The sequence below is a fragment of the Corylus avellana genome, chromosome ca7 (genome assembly GCF_901000735.1).
Source record: "Corylus avellana chromosome ca7, CavTom2PMs-1.0".
NCBI classification, from domain to species: Eukaryota; Viridiplantae; Streptophyta; class Magnoliopsida; order Fagales; family Betulaceae; genus Corylus; species Corylus avellana.
This window is the reverse complement of record NC_081547.1, coordinates 12,799,669-12,816,095: the sequence shown is the minus strand read 5'-3', so window position 1 is coordinate 12,816,095 and position 16,427 is coordinate 12,799,669. Positions and strand designations below refer to the sequence as shown.

Genomic DNA, 16,427 nt, shown 5'->3' with positions numbered 1-16,427 from the left:
AAATAATAATAAAAATGGAGGATCCTATCCATTGCAAATGTTGGCACGTCTTGTCAATTAATATTAACAAAGAGTTCAAATCGTATGGGATAAAAAAAATAAAAAATAAAAAGAGTTCAAAACTTCAAATATTTATGGCAATGTTATTACTACTTCTATTAATAATATTAATAATGATAAAATAACAACCACATTTGACTTTTGGAATTGGACAATCATTGGAACGTTAAAAAAAATGGAAAGAGAGACTTTTATAGTTCACCCGTGTGTTTGGTAAACCTTTTTTTTATTGTGAATTTTTTTTTTGTTTGAATACTAATAAAAGGTGATTGATGTAATATAAATATAAAATAAAATGTTGACTTTTGTGATAAATAAAATAAAAAATAAAAAAATAAAAAATAAAATAAAAAAGGAGGAAGGGGGAAATTCATTTTATCCCTAAAGTTTAAGGTATTTTTCAATTTGAACTTTAATGTTTAAAAATTTGTAATGTACCCTTTAATGTTTCAAAAATTTGCAATAGGAACCCTCCGTTACTAATTTTCGTCTAAGTGGATGGAAATTATCCCACGTGTGAGATTTTTATGATGAAACTTCCAATTTTCACCCAACCTAGCTAGTAAAATGACATGATTACCCCTCTTTAAAACTCAAAGCCTTATTCTTTTTTTTTGGGCCTCGTCAATCTCCCTTTGGAACTCCACCCCCCTTTTGGAACTCCACCCCCCTTTTGAAACCCACCCACACTGCTCCTTCTCAAACTCGTTTTGTTTTTCCGAAGGCAATAGAACCGGGGTGGTAGATCCATCATATCTAGATGAAGAACCAGCACAAGTAGCAGTGTATCTTGTTGAGTTTCCCCTTTTTTGCTATATCGCCCAACATATCTGCCGAGAACAAGAGCATATCCAGTCCCATATAAAGTTGATTCAGATCTAGCAGCGCTCACTACCAGTGCGAAGGAAGGGCTGAAAGTAATTCACTTATTGGTTGAATTTATCGTGCTATGGGGCCGCCTCATATGGTTGATGAGTGCAATAGCTTTCCGCATGATTGACTAGATATCGAGCTTACCCAAGAAAGAACCCATATCTAGGAACTTTAGTTGCTCAACCTACAACGAGAAGAACAATCGGGGTAACAACCCTTAGAATCTGAAGATCAGGAGGCAGATATGCTAGGCAATATACCTTCTACCTAATCCAACCTACACTTTCATATTTTAGAATCTACGGTTTGAGAGGAGTATATGGTAGGGCTAACAACTTTTTATTCGACTCATAAATCCGATACGAATCCAACACAAAATTAATTGATTATTATTGAAAATTTTAACTCATTTAATTAAATAAGTCGAATTAACATAGACCTATATAAGTCTTACACACAAGCCTTAACACGACCTAAACTCAACACGTGACTTTAGGACATGCAATTTTTTATACAATTCACAAACCTAACACAAAATTAATATGTTAAAATTAAAAAAAAAAAAAAAAAAAAAATCTTACCTATTTTATTAAAAGGATCAAATTAAAATTAACTTATATAATTTTATACTCATACTTTAACACGACCCAAACCCATTACGCAAAAACGAATTATCAACTCTAGTGTATGGCCAAGAGATGGCCAAGCTGTGGTCATAGTTGAGAGGATTTTTGGTTTCTTTCTTCTGTTAATGTACAGTTTCCCCATGCTTTATTGTACGGTAGCCCTCCATTCTGTAAATGTAGGACATTGTCCTATATCCTGTGAGTAGTACATATTGAAAGACCAAAAGTGTAGCTGCGTGCTAGATATCCTTGATTTTGTTTATATACAAGAACTTCATAAATAATTTTCCCTACAAGCTTTGCTTAATCTTGACAATGTGCAACATGAGCAACTAAATTAGTTCTGCAAAATCAGCGGTCCAGGAAACAGATTATTCTTAAGCACTGTACAACAAGCACTGTATGGAATCGCTTTATCCATCAACAAAATGTACAACAGCCGTGGGGGATATAGCTGGTCCATAAGGCATAAGACCAAAACTTCTACCATCCTTGTTATTCTTAAGGAGGCTAAGCTTCACACTAGAGATGCAACCCTAGCATCGTGTAAAACCAACATTATTTTTGTATTGGCCTGCCCAGACCAAGGCAAGCAAGGTATATCTGGATGCACAATGCTAACACATTATCACAGCGGAATTTTGTCAGGCAGGAATAGGTAACGGAAGCGTGAGTCGAACGGAAGAATGCCACAGTTGCGTGAACCAAGAAGGCTCTGCCTCCTCTGTGAAATGCATTGTTCAACAAAGGTGGCCTGATGAGGCGGAAGGTAATGCAATATCCATACAGCCAAATTTGCATCATCCACAAAGCTTTTGGCAAAGCAGTGTAGCATTTTGGGGACCAATAACCTCCCTTTGCTGCTAAGCCCAACTGAGGCTCGAATAAAATCATGCTGCGCTTCTTGAAGTTCTTCTCTCACATTCTTAGCAGTGTAGATTCTCACCTGCATTTGTTATCATCTACTAAGTTAGGTAAATACAGCTTAACTTACAGAAGAACTAAAAATAAAACAACCTATTGAACATTTAGTGGAAGAAGTGTTGTGATTACCGCCGGCGAAGAGTACATTCCGCAGCTGAGAGCAAAAGCTACAAGTGGTTCGTACATATCAACTGCAGACTTCCGCTGCTCCTCTGATACCTTCAACTTGTGAAGGGCAAGAAGCAAAGCCTGATAATAGTTTGGATATAAATGTTAATCAGGGAATGCAGTAAATAAGAGAATAATTCAACCAGATTACTAGACCAAGTCATACAATTTGTGGCCGATGGAGTGGTGGTTTCATTTTCAGAATCACATACTCTATTGCAGTTGCACTGAAAGAATGTCCCCCAACAGTGTATGCAGCCTGAAAAAAATAAAAATACTTCAGTAGACATTGCCCAAGCATGAACACCATAAACAACTACACATTCATCAACTGCAGCCACAAAATGGTCCATGTACAGTCCTATGCAAATTAATAATAATGATCTAGGTCATGTATAAAATATAATACCTGACAGGGAAAGTAATGTTTCCCTCTAGTATAAATCATGTAAACATATAAATAAATAAATCACTAGTTATGCATTTTTTGCTACTCTATGCTTTCCTAAAGAGTCTCTACAACAAAACTGCAAATTGAACATATTACTTTTAAAAATCCATCAAATTTTATTTCATCCCTGGTACAACTCAAAAGCACTGGAGCACTCTCCAGAGTGGCAGGATCCCAATTGACATTTCAAACGTCAGCAATCAACTACCTAATGACGTGGACAAAGCAAGAGTTGACAGGGTCCTGTAGTTTTATTGAGGTTTTATTAGTTAAGTGGGTCATTAGTTTTAATTTATTCCCATGGCTACATTTTATAATTCAATGAATGGTGGCTATGGCTATGTCAATTCAATTGGCCGCGAGATGTTGTCTTGTTTTGAGGAGAAGGCTCTGTTTTGTTGCTAGTAGTCATTGTCCGCCAAAGAAAAAACCCAAAATTTGGGCTTGGATCCAAAATTTTCTGAGCATTTCAAGCTTTCAGCATTCCAAAACTCGAGGTCGAGTTTTCTCCAAAGGAGAATGATCGGAACGCAACAAAAGTTGATTGGGTCTTGTAGTTTTATTTAGTTTTTATTAGTTAATTGGGTTATTAGTTTTAGTTTATGCTTTATTTAATTTGAAAGAGTGAAGGGTGTTTTTATAAATCAATAAATAGGTGTTGCCCTAAATTAATTTAGGTAATTCAATAAATGGTAACAAATGGCGTTGTCCTAGATTATTTTAGGTAAGTCAATAAATGAGCGTTGCCCTAAGGTTTAGTCATGAGTATTTAAGCATGCTTAGCCCTCCAATGGAGACATCTCTTCCCCTGGCGTCTAGCTTCTTTCTCTCTCCTCTCTCAGCTTCTTTCTCCTTATTTTGTCCTAACTTTACTGTGCAATTTTTGTGATCATTTTGTCCCGCATCACCTAGGCACTGACATGTTAGTGCAAGGGCAAGGGCTCACCAAGGCAATTACATGACATGTTGCAAAACTGTCAATTGATAATAACCATTGATTATGGAGAAAAAGGTTTCTAAACACAAACAAAAACGAGTGTATTTAAGTCAGAATCAAACCTTTTGCATCAAAGAGAAGAGCTTCAAGTCACTTCTTGGGACTCCATATGCCAAATAAGCCTGTCCATAGTTGGCCATAAGAGCACAATACTTAGCCCATCTTTTATAAGAAACTTCACAAGTTTTGAAAGTGCTTTGCAGTGCCTTGTGTATCTTTTTAAAAACACACATGTAATAGAAATATAGCAACCCACATGCATGATCAGAGCATTATATAAGTTGATCCAGAATGCAAGCTTCTCGTTGCAGCTCAAATGGATAGGATTCACTTTGGCCAGTTGTTCAACAAGTGTCCTGCTCTCATAACAATTAAACGAATAGCATTTGATCAGCTCTGGCTCCAACAATAATTAAACCATCCCAATGCAAGATTCAAAGATTCATTGAGTATTCTAACTGTTATATTTGTCTGACCTACGTGCAATATCAGAAACAAATGCCATTTCAGAATGAAAATCACCATCTTTGTAAAATTCATCTTCATATATTAACACCTGTGAAAGTATACAGGGATCCTTCAAAACTTGGGTATGCTTGTTACATCAATATACATTCTCACCAAGAAAAGAAGACAAAAGATGAGCCACGTATTTAGGATGCATAACCAATAATGCACAAACCAATGCAAACATTGAAATGATCAGACTTCACGAGTAAACATTATCAGAAGCAGATCAAATTGAAGTAAAAAGCCCATGTAAAAGAATTCAAGCAATCTCAATACCTATGCTAAATCAGGAATGTTTGGAATGTTTCCCTAAATTTCTATAGGAGCAAGTTCTTTAGAATTTACAAATTTACATATTAGTCTGTCAAAGAGACAGAAGGAAAAGCCAAACCGAAAGAATTAAATGGAATACCTGAACCTTCTCAGTGCCCCTGCAGCATATTCTAGTTGCTTCTTCCCAACTGACATCCAAGAAACTTCAGTTGCTAATCCATAGTTTCCAATGTCGGCCCAACTTAATTTTCCCCGAACCCTGTAGGGATCGCAGGCATTCTCTGAAGCCAACACCTCAGAGTTACTTTCTATATCAACTTGTGGGCTCTGCACCCATGATGAAATCATTGACCTTTCAGATGAGGACCACCAAGATGAACTTGAAAGATGGCCACGTGGCGACATTCCACGTGGTGACACAGGTGAGCAGTGGCTCTCTGATACAGATGATTTTGATGGTATAGTAGAATCTGCCAGGGACATGAATATGTTTTTCATACATCGCACCATCTCTTCAGATAATTGATTAGGGTGATCCCAAAGGCCGTTCGGTGGCATCCCTTTAGGAAGCTTCCTGAACTCTACAAATTCACAAGATTTGGAATCCATCTTCATGGACATTTTTTTGTCAGGGAAAGGTGCAACTGAGCCCACTGAATTCTGATGCAAAGTATCCAAATGTTAAATTCCTGCTAACAGTTGACTATTAAATTAAAAGTTAAATCAATACTTCCACATTAAAAGCTTTCAAAAAGGAATAATTAACCCATCTGCTTTAGGTTAAAATGAACTCTCATGAGCATACCAAACCAAAGCCATCAAAGGAACTGTAACTTAAAAGCTTCCTCTGCAAGAGGAACACCTAGACAGATACCTCTATCAGGGATTCTGTACATCTGTCAGTAGATTCTAATGGTTGATCTCTCTGCTCCAGACAGGAGTTATCTTCGAAGGAATCGCCCACTTCAGAAAGAGAAACCTTTGAACACCTCAAAGAAGGTGAGTTCTGGATAATGTAAGAAACAAGTTAACTATATTGCACAATATTGAACATATACAGGATGACGTGTGTTTAATTGGCCGTATGGAAACCAACCATGTGAGTTATCTCATAACCGTATTGTTTATACCAGCAGTACAAAAGTATAGTAAGTGAAAATCCTAACTCAGCATACCAAGCATTTAGTAGCTATCTGCCCATGTGTGCTTAAGGTTCTCTCATGATATAGAAGTTGCACAAACACACAAGACCATGTATAACTAATCCAAATATGTAAAGGAAATCTAGCAAAAGATTTTAAATGAAACGTTGAAATCCAAAACTTTTTCTTTTAAGAGTAAAAAATTCAGCTCAATCAACCCAAGCTTTAATTGGAATTGGTTAGGGCTGGCTCCATAAATAATTTTTGTCAACTAATCAAGGACAGCAATGTGTCTTTCTAATGCAATTTACCCTAGCTAAGTCCATACTCTCTGTCACCTCTAGATTCATCATGTCCATCACTATTTCAATGCATTCACTTTAAACTTTACTCTAGCCTTTTTACAGCAAAATGGTTTTACCTTTAAGCTTCTTGATTTCAATTCCCGTCAATTTTTTCATCTATTTAATAAACTTATTATTTATGTTGCACACACAAAACTCAAGGAAATTGAATAATATATTAGAAATTCTACAATATGATTCCAACTTAAAATATGAGAAGCTTTTAGGCCTAGTCCCAGTTTCTTTGCATCAATGCAGGAATATTGTCTAAGAATACTTTGCATCTTTAAGGAGTAAGCAAATTGGAAATTCAAAAATAAAGATAAAAATAAGTCATTTTTAATTTTCTCTTCTCTTTTATGTTGCTCCAGTCATGAAGGATTTAGATGTGAATAAAAGAAGATAAATTACCGATGTATCCATAATGTCAGAGGACCAATGAGATATTGACTGAGAAGATGAATGCCTCAAACGATATTCTGCAAGCTTCCGTTCATTTCTCTCTTGACTAAGTTGAAAATGCAAAGAGACCATCTCATGTTCAAGTTTTGAAACCGTGGCCTCCAACAATGCAATATTAGATAGAAGGTCTTGAGCCTGTACTAATATGAGAAGAGGACATGATCACAATATGAAATCCCTATTAAAACCTGGCACCCATGAGTGAAGTAGGAATGTAAAGGCATGATAAACAGCCAGTAACTCTAAAAGCTTAAGTTACTAGAGAATGGTGTAATAGTTATTCTTAAATCTTAAGCTATGTAAGGAAAATGTTGTAATAGTGATTCTAAAATCTTAAGCTATTTGAGAAAAATGTATGTTAGTAATCTCTACTATCTAACAGCTTAAGATTTTAGAGTAATAAGTTTAACAAAACAAAAGACGCAAAACCACTAAGCCCCAATTCAATTCAATGTTACGACCTGGCACAGCTTAGAAGAAAACATAGACAAAAAGATGCACCTAAATCAAATCCTCTTAATATGATGTCTACTTAATTTTGAAACCTCCAAAGTTATTACATGGGATAGGAAAAGTTCCTCTGAAGTTTTGATAAATCTTTAGAACTTTTATGCAGTTATTTGTAAACTATCAAGTTGTTCCGTTGTTTAGCTTCCATCAATAATCAAACTTTATGTTAGAAACCATAGGATTTCATTCTAAATTAGGGTGTACAAAAATGCCTCTTAGAAATTTCCAGCAGTCCCCATGACACAGTTCTGCTATAATATCATTTTATGGAGTGGGTCAATAAAAACAAGTGATAATATTTTGAGTGTTGATTAAACTGGGCTGGAGTAATCACATTGATCAACTATCAATTATAATAACATTATAGTTAGTTTACTGGAAGATATAACAAAGAATTATCCCACTCAAAATGCCAAAATGTGTCAGTAAAAAGAAAAGAGATGAAATATCAATGGAAGCTTGAACAACCCATATCCTCAATAAAAAATTGGGAGTCTGAAAACAAAACCATAGTGAAAGATCTATGAAATTATTCCACCCTACCCACACTCCCTTTTTCCTTTAGACAAAAAAAGAACCCCCAGCCTTATGAACAAGAATAGTAGTCTTAGCAGATGCATACAAGGTAAATGAGAATGCATTTAGAGTAGCCTGAACAAACATGGTGAAATAAGCTTCAAAAACTTTAGGATCATTTCATCAGAGTTACCCATGCAACCACTTCGCTTGGAAACATATAGTAAAGAATCCAAAAGAAGAATCAATAGATAACAAACCTGGTGAGGGAGATGTGGACTTAAGAATTTCGAACCATTCTTCTGAAGAGCCTTTTCCAGGATAGCATGCAGTTCCATCTCTTCTTGCAATTGCTGTCGTAATCTTTTTACCTATCACAAGGGCCCATCCATCTTAAGGAATAACAAGTACAGTAAAGCTCCCTTCATGGAAGCTATCTACTATAATTAGATCCAACATGATGCTTCTTATATGGCAAAGTGTGTTCCTAAGCTACGGGATAGAATTTGATGAGTAAATTTTCCAATAACATTTTAAAAACCAAGACATTAATTCAATACCAATCCGAATCTTGAGGTTAAGAACTTAATATGCATTTGAACAGCTAAAATAACTTCTGGACACTACATCTTCGATCCAATGATTGCCTTGAAGCAGTAAAATACCATGCCATCAGCAACATGTATAAAGCTACCTCGATTTTTCTATTACTGCCCCCAGGGCATCTACAAGGTGTCTAAAGATGCCATGAATGTCCTCATCACCCTAGAGAGGATGTCCTTTCAAGTGAGGAAAAAAATATGAACCAACAAAAGCTTCATTAAACCACACCACTAATGCAGCTATACATCCATCTTCTGCAACAACTGCCAACAACTACCATTTTCATAAGTTGTAAGCATCTGCATAGCACAACTTTGAACATTCCTGCCTTCACAATATACCACTTCTTCACATATTTCGAGTGCCAAGTGCTGCAATGGTACTCACTTTCCTATACAAAATCCTCTACAGCAATGGGATCTATGACCAGATAGTAATGTCAGGACAAGTTCTTGGATAACAAGCCTAAGGGTTTTCCTATTGATGATAGTGATGATATTGATGCTAGTGACAATATTGATTACATAAAAGCTATCTAATAATCCAAATGATTCAAAAGCCTTGAGACTGAGGAAGAAGGAAGTGGTTAACAAGCTCCTCTTAGTGCTCAGTTGCATATGATTCACCAAAGCAACCTAACATAAATAGTTATCTCTACAGCACTCTCCTCGCCACTCAAAATTTGATGGTCACATTATAACACTAGAAACTAACTCCTAAGTGAAATTGTTATCACCAATAAGTTCCTTTCAAAACCGCGTTATTTGTAGTGCATCATGCTTCTAGAGCTTAAATGCACAACCCCTTAGACATAGAAATTACTTAATTACATATTAAAATGGAATAAGTGCAAATATTTAAAAATGGTGCCCAAATGTTTAACAATGGTGCCTCGAAGGGAAGGGAAAAGAAGCTTACATCCTGTTCAAGCTGAATCCTGAAAGAATAAGCATTGTTGCTTTTAGCGCAGGATCCAGGACTTCCAATCTTATTTCCAAGATTCCTCTCCTAAAGATTAAACAACTCACCATATTTACTTCCAATAAATATGCAATTTGATTACAAGAAAAAATGGCTATCATAATTAACTGCTGAAAAGGTTTTAATAAAATATTAAGAAACAATTATTTCAAAGAGAAGGCAACTTGAGGCTGATGATGCCACTAATATTCTGCTGCGGTACCAGTTCAGACCATCAGATCAGAGAGAAAGAGCGTTGGATAGGATTTAGAATAAATAGTCGGTACTTGCATCGAAAACTACCAGCTTAATTTTAAAGTCAAGAATCTCAACATAATAAACGCCTCAAGAGAAAACCCCACCAGTCTCACCTCTAAGGACGAGTTATTGCTCCAAATTTCATCAGCATTATGTAGATTTATTTCTGAATTGCAACAACTGTTGCCAGAATGCGATGGTTTAGAAAGAGCATCATTTCTGTAGGAGTTCAATCAGAAAGAAGAATAAGAAAGCATTTGAAAGGAAATAGCCTCGAGCTCCATCTCTAAACAACGAACAAGAATGCTGCATCCTTACCGGGTCAGAGCAGATTGCACAACCGGTGAGTTACGCATCCTGTGATTAGGAGGTTTGGCGTTTATCAGGTAAAGTACAAACGGAATTTCCTCAGAAACCTTGGTTTCTGCTACCAGAAACTGCTATGCCCATGTGCAAACAAGCATCATAAACCCTGCAAATTCACTTCAAACATTAAATTTCTGGCTCTTTTGCATTTAAAACGGGAATTCTAAAACCAATAATCCCATGATAACTTGAATGACAGGGCATTATGAGATGCATCAGAGGAAAAACACTGTGACACCTGTGAACGTCTAATAAGGACAAAGAAACTCATGAATGCATATCTACCAGTCATTTTCAACACAACTATACAAACATTAACAACACAACTTGTGAGGCTAATCAATTTATTTCCACTTTAAGCCAACCAAACGGACCTTGCAATCAATGTCAAAAAGAGAATCATTCAATAACATTGTGCACGAGAATCACTCAATAACCAGTTAAATTTTGTACTTCATGAATTTCAGGGCCGAGCGAAAAGAAGTAAACGCAAGAGTTTGAGAAGGAATGATTGTCACCACAAAGGAAAAGGTGAAGTGGCCAAATAAGGAGCCAAAGGGCTTTTGCACATTGATAGGGCCCTCAAATGCAAATAACAGAGTAAAAGAAAAAGTGGGGCACCTCCCTACCCATCATGGAAGTCAAAAGTTGTTTCCATGTGAAATAAAAGGACAGAATTTCACAACCATACCCTCAGAAAGTATTTTAAAGTTGATTCACAGAGCCCCTTTCCGCCTTTTGTATCCGTTGAAAACTTTTAACATAAAAAGAAAAATGATAGTTGATCTAAAAGAAACAAAGTGAGGATTCACACACCCCAGAATCTCAGATGGAAAGCTTGGGATTTCAACTTGCTTTCAGAAGTAAGTGAGGGTGAACAGTGTAAGTCAAGTAAAGTAAAGCAATGGGATTTGGGTTACAAAAGCATCCAATCTATGGCACAGATCTTAGTAAAACTCCTCATAAATAAGAAGCAACATAACAATCCGAAGGACAGATCCCAGTGGTCCCTCTTCTTCCCTTCAGTTTTTACACTTACCATAACCTGGCCCATCTACAATAAAGGAAACCCTATTTTCATGAATCTTTAAACCGAAAACAAATACAAGAAAACAAAACAAGACCGACCCACTTCCCTCTCCGCGCTGAACACAAGCCAGAGTGACAGACCCATAAACAAAACTTAAAAATAAGGACGGAGAGAGAGAGAGAGAGATTTCAGAGGCCATGTTCACAGAACACCAGCCATACATGGGGAAGGTAAAAGCTCCTTGAGGCAATGAAAGGTGTGGAACAAAAAAGAACGAGGAGAAGGAGGAAGATGCCGAAAGAGACCTTAGAAAAACACAGAACATCAAGCACTTAAAGATCCTCCGCACAAAACCCACCTGAAAAAGACCTCCCAACTTCTCGAAATGCTCATGTTTCTCTCTCAGGCACAAATCAAACACATCTCAAATCCAAGTTTCAGCTTTAAATAATGTCAACGGGATGCAGTATCATATCTTTGAATTCAAGCATTCAAAAAGAAAGGGAAAAATGACAAAGATGCAGTTGAGAGAATCATATTATTATAATAATAAGACTCATCAGCAAGACAATTTTCAAACAACAGAAAACAAAACAAAATCCCAAAAGAAAAAGTTCATGAACTAGAATCCAGACTTACTTCCAAACAACACTCTTTAAAACCCAAAAGAGCTATACCTTAAAAACTATAAAAATGAAAATAACATATAAAAATGGACGTTTATGTCTGTTTGTGCACAGAGCTTAGCGAAACAGGGAGCGATGCTTTCTAGTCAGTGCGCACTTGGAGCTGCAGAGACACACAGAAGACTCCACAATCTCAGAATTGTGTTTCAAATTTGAAAAATCCCCCCTTTACATGAGCCGCCGCTGCGTAGAAATGCGGGAACAGAATGTGCAAAAACAGAAAAAAAAAAAAATAATAATAAAAAAAAAAAAAAAGAGACATGGAAGATGCTCTGGTTTTTGACTTTCTTGAAGCCATTTAACGTGTCAGTCAGACTGTCGCGTTGGTTTGTTTTATTTATTTTTCTTTGCTTCATTTAATTGCAAGGATGGGGCAGGATTTGGACTTTTCTCCACGCTGCAGCACCTGCTTTCACCATCACAATTCACAGCCTTGGATTTTTCGGTTTTTGGGAATATCGTTTTGATATAAGAGAATCTGATGTAACCATACACTAACAAAATTAATACACATCTGAAAAAAGGAAGAAAAAAAATCTAAGCAGTAGAAATTTGAAAGAAAAAAATATTTATAGAAGGGTGTATTTAATGTTGTAATACCCCATTCTTAAGTTCAGGAATAATTAATTTAAACTACGAGAATTTTCAGGAGTTTAAAGTATAATTTATTAGGAACATTTTACATATTTGGCCATAAAAGAAAATTTAGGAATAAGGCTCCGTTTGTTTTGGCGTAAAATAATTTTAGGAAAGTCATTTTACAAGAAAATATTTTACCATGACATTTTTCCGGAGTTTGGCGCACGCACGGAAAATCACAAATATTTTTTATATCAATAACATAAAAATATTAATTACAACAATTTGAAAAATAAAATATAAAAATACCCGCCTAAGACTTGACTAAGACCCGCCCAGGACTTGACCGGAACCCACCCGAGACCTCGCCTTAAACTTGATAGGACTTGACCAGACTTGCCTAGGACCCACCCAAGACTCTACCGGGACTTGATCGAGATCTGCACGGGACTGGACCAAGACCCCCCTGAACCAGCCTGAGACCCCGCCGAGACTTGATCGGGACCCGCCGACGGGTCCCATGTAGGTCCGGTCAAGTCCCGGACTGCTCTCGGTTGAGTCCTAGGCTGGTCCCGAGCAGATCCCGGGTGAGTCCCAGACAGGTCCAGTCAGGTTCCAGTCAAGTCCTAGGTGACTGTTTATTTTATTGAGATTGTTTTTATTTATAAATGGAGTATTAGAGTATTCCCAGCAATTTCCTCGTCATTTTCTCTAAGTTTATAGAATCAAACTACTTTTTACCTCCCTATTCAAATACATTCCACAATAGCATCTATTTATAATTTCCTATAACATTAAAATATTATTTATTTTACTTTTGTTTTGTTTTTATATTCATTTATTTTGCATAGAAAAGTGTGAGAGGAGAGATAATGTCATTTTATGATTATAATAAATCATGTGGATTGCTATAGTTAAACTTAATATATTGTGTTCAGCTGTAGCAATCATAATGTATAGGAAAAATATATGGAAGCTGCTGTAGGTGAATTTTTGTGATTTTTTTGAAATTTTCCCTATGTGTAGGGAAGAGAAGCAACTTTAGGATAACTACTACATTTAAAGATTCAAACTACTTTTTGCTTTCCTATGTCAAAATACACCCTAATAACTTCCCTTAATCATTCCCTATATCATTAAAATATTTGTTTTTTAATTATATTACATATATGAGAGGAGAGATGAAAGAGAATTGTAAGACATGAGAGGAGAGATGAGAGAAAAGAGAGAATCATTTTTAAAAAATTTTAATAATCATAAGGATTGCAATAGTGGAACCCAAAACATTGGGTTCCATTGTAGCAATCATAATGTTTAGGGTTTATTTATGGAGTCTGCTGTAGAATATTTTTTGCGATTTTTTGGACATATTCCCTAAGCTTAAGAAGCAGACTCCCTTATAGAGAATATGCTGGGAATGCTCTAGTCAAGGAAGTCAAAGCCGTGAAAATTGTAAAGATTTGAACTTGACTAGCCAAATATCAGCTCCTTTGGGCAATTTGAGTTTCTACCATACCTAAATTATGTTTTTAATTTTTTAATTTATATATTTAAATATTTTTTTATTAAGAGTGATACGTGGCATCATTTTATTAGTGCTGACGTGGCACATTAACGGAATTTGTTTAGTATTTTGATGAAATTTGATTGTAGAAACTAAATTGTTATTTTAGCTTACCCAACGACTTCTAAATTATTTTAATATTTTTTATACTGCAAGTAGCAATTTGTAAGTTAAATCAAGCACAAAGACCGATTTAACATTTATCCCGAAAATTTATGATTTTAAGGATTAATGACGGTGTCATTTGGGAACTTGGAATATTGAATATTCAGCCCAAAAATGAATTTTAAAATTTTAAAGTAGATGAAAAATGATTTTTGGCTATTTTATGGAATTTATGGAAGAATGCCTAATAAATGTTTAAAAATACAAAAAAAAAAAAATAATAATAAATTATATTTTGTGTACAAAAAAATTTAAAATAGTAGTTTGTGGATGAAATATTCCTATAAAGCTCATAATAAATTGAAATTTCTGTAAAATTAAATTTGTGGCTAATAGAAAGGAATTTCCCATAACACCTATTTAAGGAATAAATTAGAGGAAAAATACAAAATGGGCACCACAAATTTTGAAACTTATCCCCGAAGGTTTTTTTTTTTTTTTTTGTACATGTCAGCACAAATAGGGGAGAAAAATTAGAATTAGTGACCTCCGCTTCATTAGACATGGTTTCAACTGATTAAGATACCTCTTGGGACTATTCCAAGGATATTGACCTAGTAAAAAATGTAACCACTCAAAACAATTTCTTTTTTTCATGTTAATGGGCCTAGAGAGCTACAATCGGGCCCAATTAGTTTTCTCTCAGCCCAGATGTATTTATAACGAAAGTTTGGGACCAAATGAAGTCTAAAAACCTATTTTAAGCCTAACAAAAATTTGGGACCAGTTTTGGACTTAAAAAAAGTGGTTAAAAATGAAAGAAATGAGCCCATTAAAGCCCATTTAGTGAACCCAACGTCCAGTCCACCTTAGGAAGATTGGAGAGCCTTAAGAAGCCTTGTTGGCAGCTCTTGAGTGGACCCCATGCCCCTCCAATCAAATTTTGCCAAATTGGAGGCCAAAATCATGGGCTAGGCCCATGGTATTTTAGAAAACAAGAGAAGGCTATTTTTTTAATCTAATCTTCTTTAATATTTTTTAATTTAAGTTTCTAATATTGTTTAATTACTATTGAATTTGTCCCCAAAGGGTAGCTCACTCGGTTGGGGACCTGCCTCATAAATCTGAGGTCACTAGTTTGAAATTAGTTTTTAAAATTTAATTCCTGATTTAGTTTTACTATGTGTTAATTCCTTTAAATTTTGGTAATTATTTCTAGGCATTGTTATAATGCTTAAATTTTAATTCTAATATTGTATTAATGTTTGAGAAATGCTTAACTTCATTAAAAGGTTCATCTTTTAAAAACCTATTTTAAAATTAATAGATTTAAAATCTATTTAAAATCTATTAATTGATTTAAAATCTATTAATTTAAAATCTATTAATTTTAAAATAGGTCATACCACCTAGGATTAAAATGGGTTTTTTAATGAAGCCAAATATTTCTTTTAATGTTTTCATAGTAACAAAATTAGGATGGTCAAATGATGGGGACAAACAAAATTAAGAAACTACCTCTAATCGCCACATTATGTAAGAAATCGATTTAATTATTCTCTTGCAACCTAATTTGTAAATTATTTTTACTTTCGTGAAATTATTATTTATTTACTGCTATAATAACCAAATTTGATAGTCTAAGAACATTCACAATGAACTTTTTATATTTATCTTTTCTTTAAAAATACCCTAATTTTGATAGCCTAAGAATATTCACAATGAACTCTTTATATTTAGCATTTCTTTAAAAATTTACCAAAATTTATAAAAAAATTAAATAAAAAATTCACTTAACAAGCTCATTCCTTTACTTTATATATTTTTCAACTAATGTTAGATACACTCTCCGCATACCAAGAGCTAAAAAAGTGAAAGTTATAATTTTTTAAATATTATTTTACTTTCCCATCAGCTAAAAAGTGAGAGTTAAAGACTCATTTAAGCTTACTATATAATGGTTTATAAATAATAATAATAATAATAATAAAAGTATTTAATTAAAGTATAAAAAGATATAGAGGGTCTGATGTTTGATTCTTTTTAAAGATGGCTCTCCAAATTTGATAAAGTGAATTTTGTTTTTCTTCAAATTTAACTTTTATTTAAGGAACTCATTGTGAAAGCTCTAATGACCGAAAATTTAAAATAAGAAGAATGTTATAATGGCCAAATTTTTGTGAAGATTATCATCTCATTATTTTCTTGAAATTTCGATTTACAAAATTTGTTATTTTGAATACCTTATGCTTGTTATAATAAGCTTATGATAATGGTATATAATTAATTAAGAAAGTTATCAAGAATGGGTTTATAATTAGCTAGGTCAAATATGTGTGAGTTTTTGGCTTGTTTAATGTTGTTTGTTGGAATAGGATTTGGAAAGTAGCTAAATAGTGTAACATTGCATGCAATGTCAT

General features: G+C 34.7%; 1 protein-coding gene across 2 annotated transcripts; it reads right to left on the bottom strand.

The window, feature by feature from the left end:
* Positions 1 to 1,771: 1,771 nt before the first annotated feature.
* Positions 1,772 to 11,983, bottom strand: LOC132186375 (uncharacterized). Of its 2 annotated transcripts, none has more exons than XM_059600310.1 (13): positions 11,751 to 11,983; positions 9,996 to 10,149; positions 9,791 to 9,896; positions 9,378 to 9,467; positions 8,117 to 8,227; positions 6,780 to 6,965; positions 5,757 to 5,888; positions 5,022 to 5,542; positions 4,356 to 4,455; positions 4,162 to 4,221; positions 2,818 to 2,910; positions 2,613 to 2,732; positions 1,772 to 2,505 (listed from the first exon to the last, which is right to left on the bottom strand). In XM_059600310.1, the coding sequence occupies exons 2-13, from the start codon at positions 10,031 to 10,033 to the stop codon at positions 2,188 to 2,190; spliced, it is 1,875 nt and encodes a 624-aa protein (XP_059456293.1). In that variant the 5' UTR covers positions 10,034 to 10,149; positions 11,751 to 11,983; the 3' UTR covers positions 1,772 to 2,187. The 2 variants fall into 2 exon arrangements, with proteins under 2 accessions (XP_059456293.1, XP_059456294.1); XM_059600311.1 differs by lacking the exon at positions 11,751 to 11,983 and adding an exon at positions 10,418 to 11,654.
* Between the last annotated feature and the right edge of the window lie 4,444 nt (positions 11,984 to 16,427).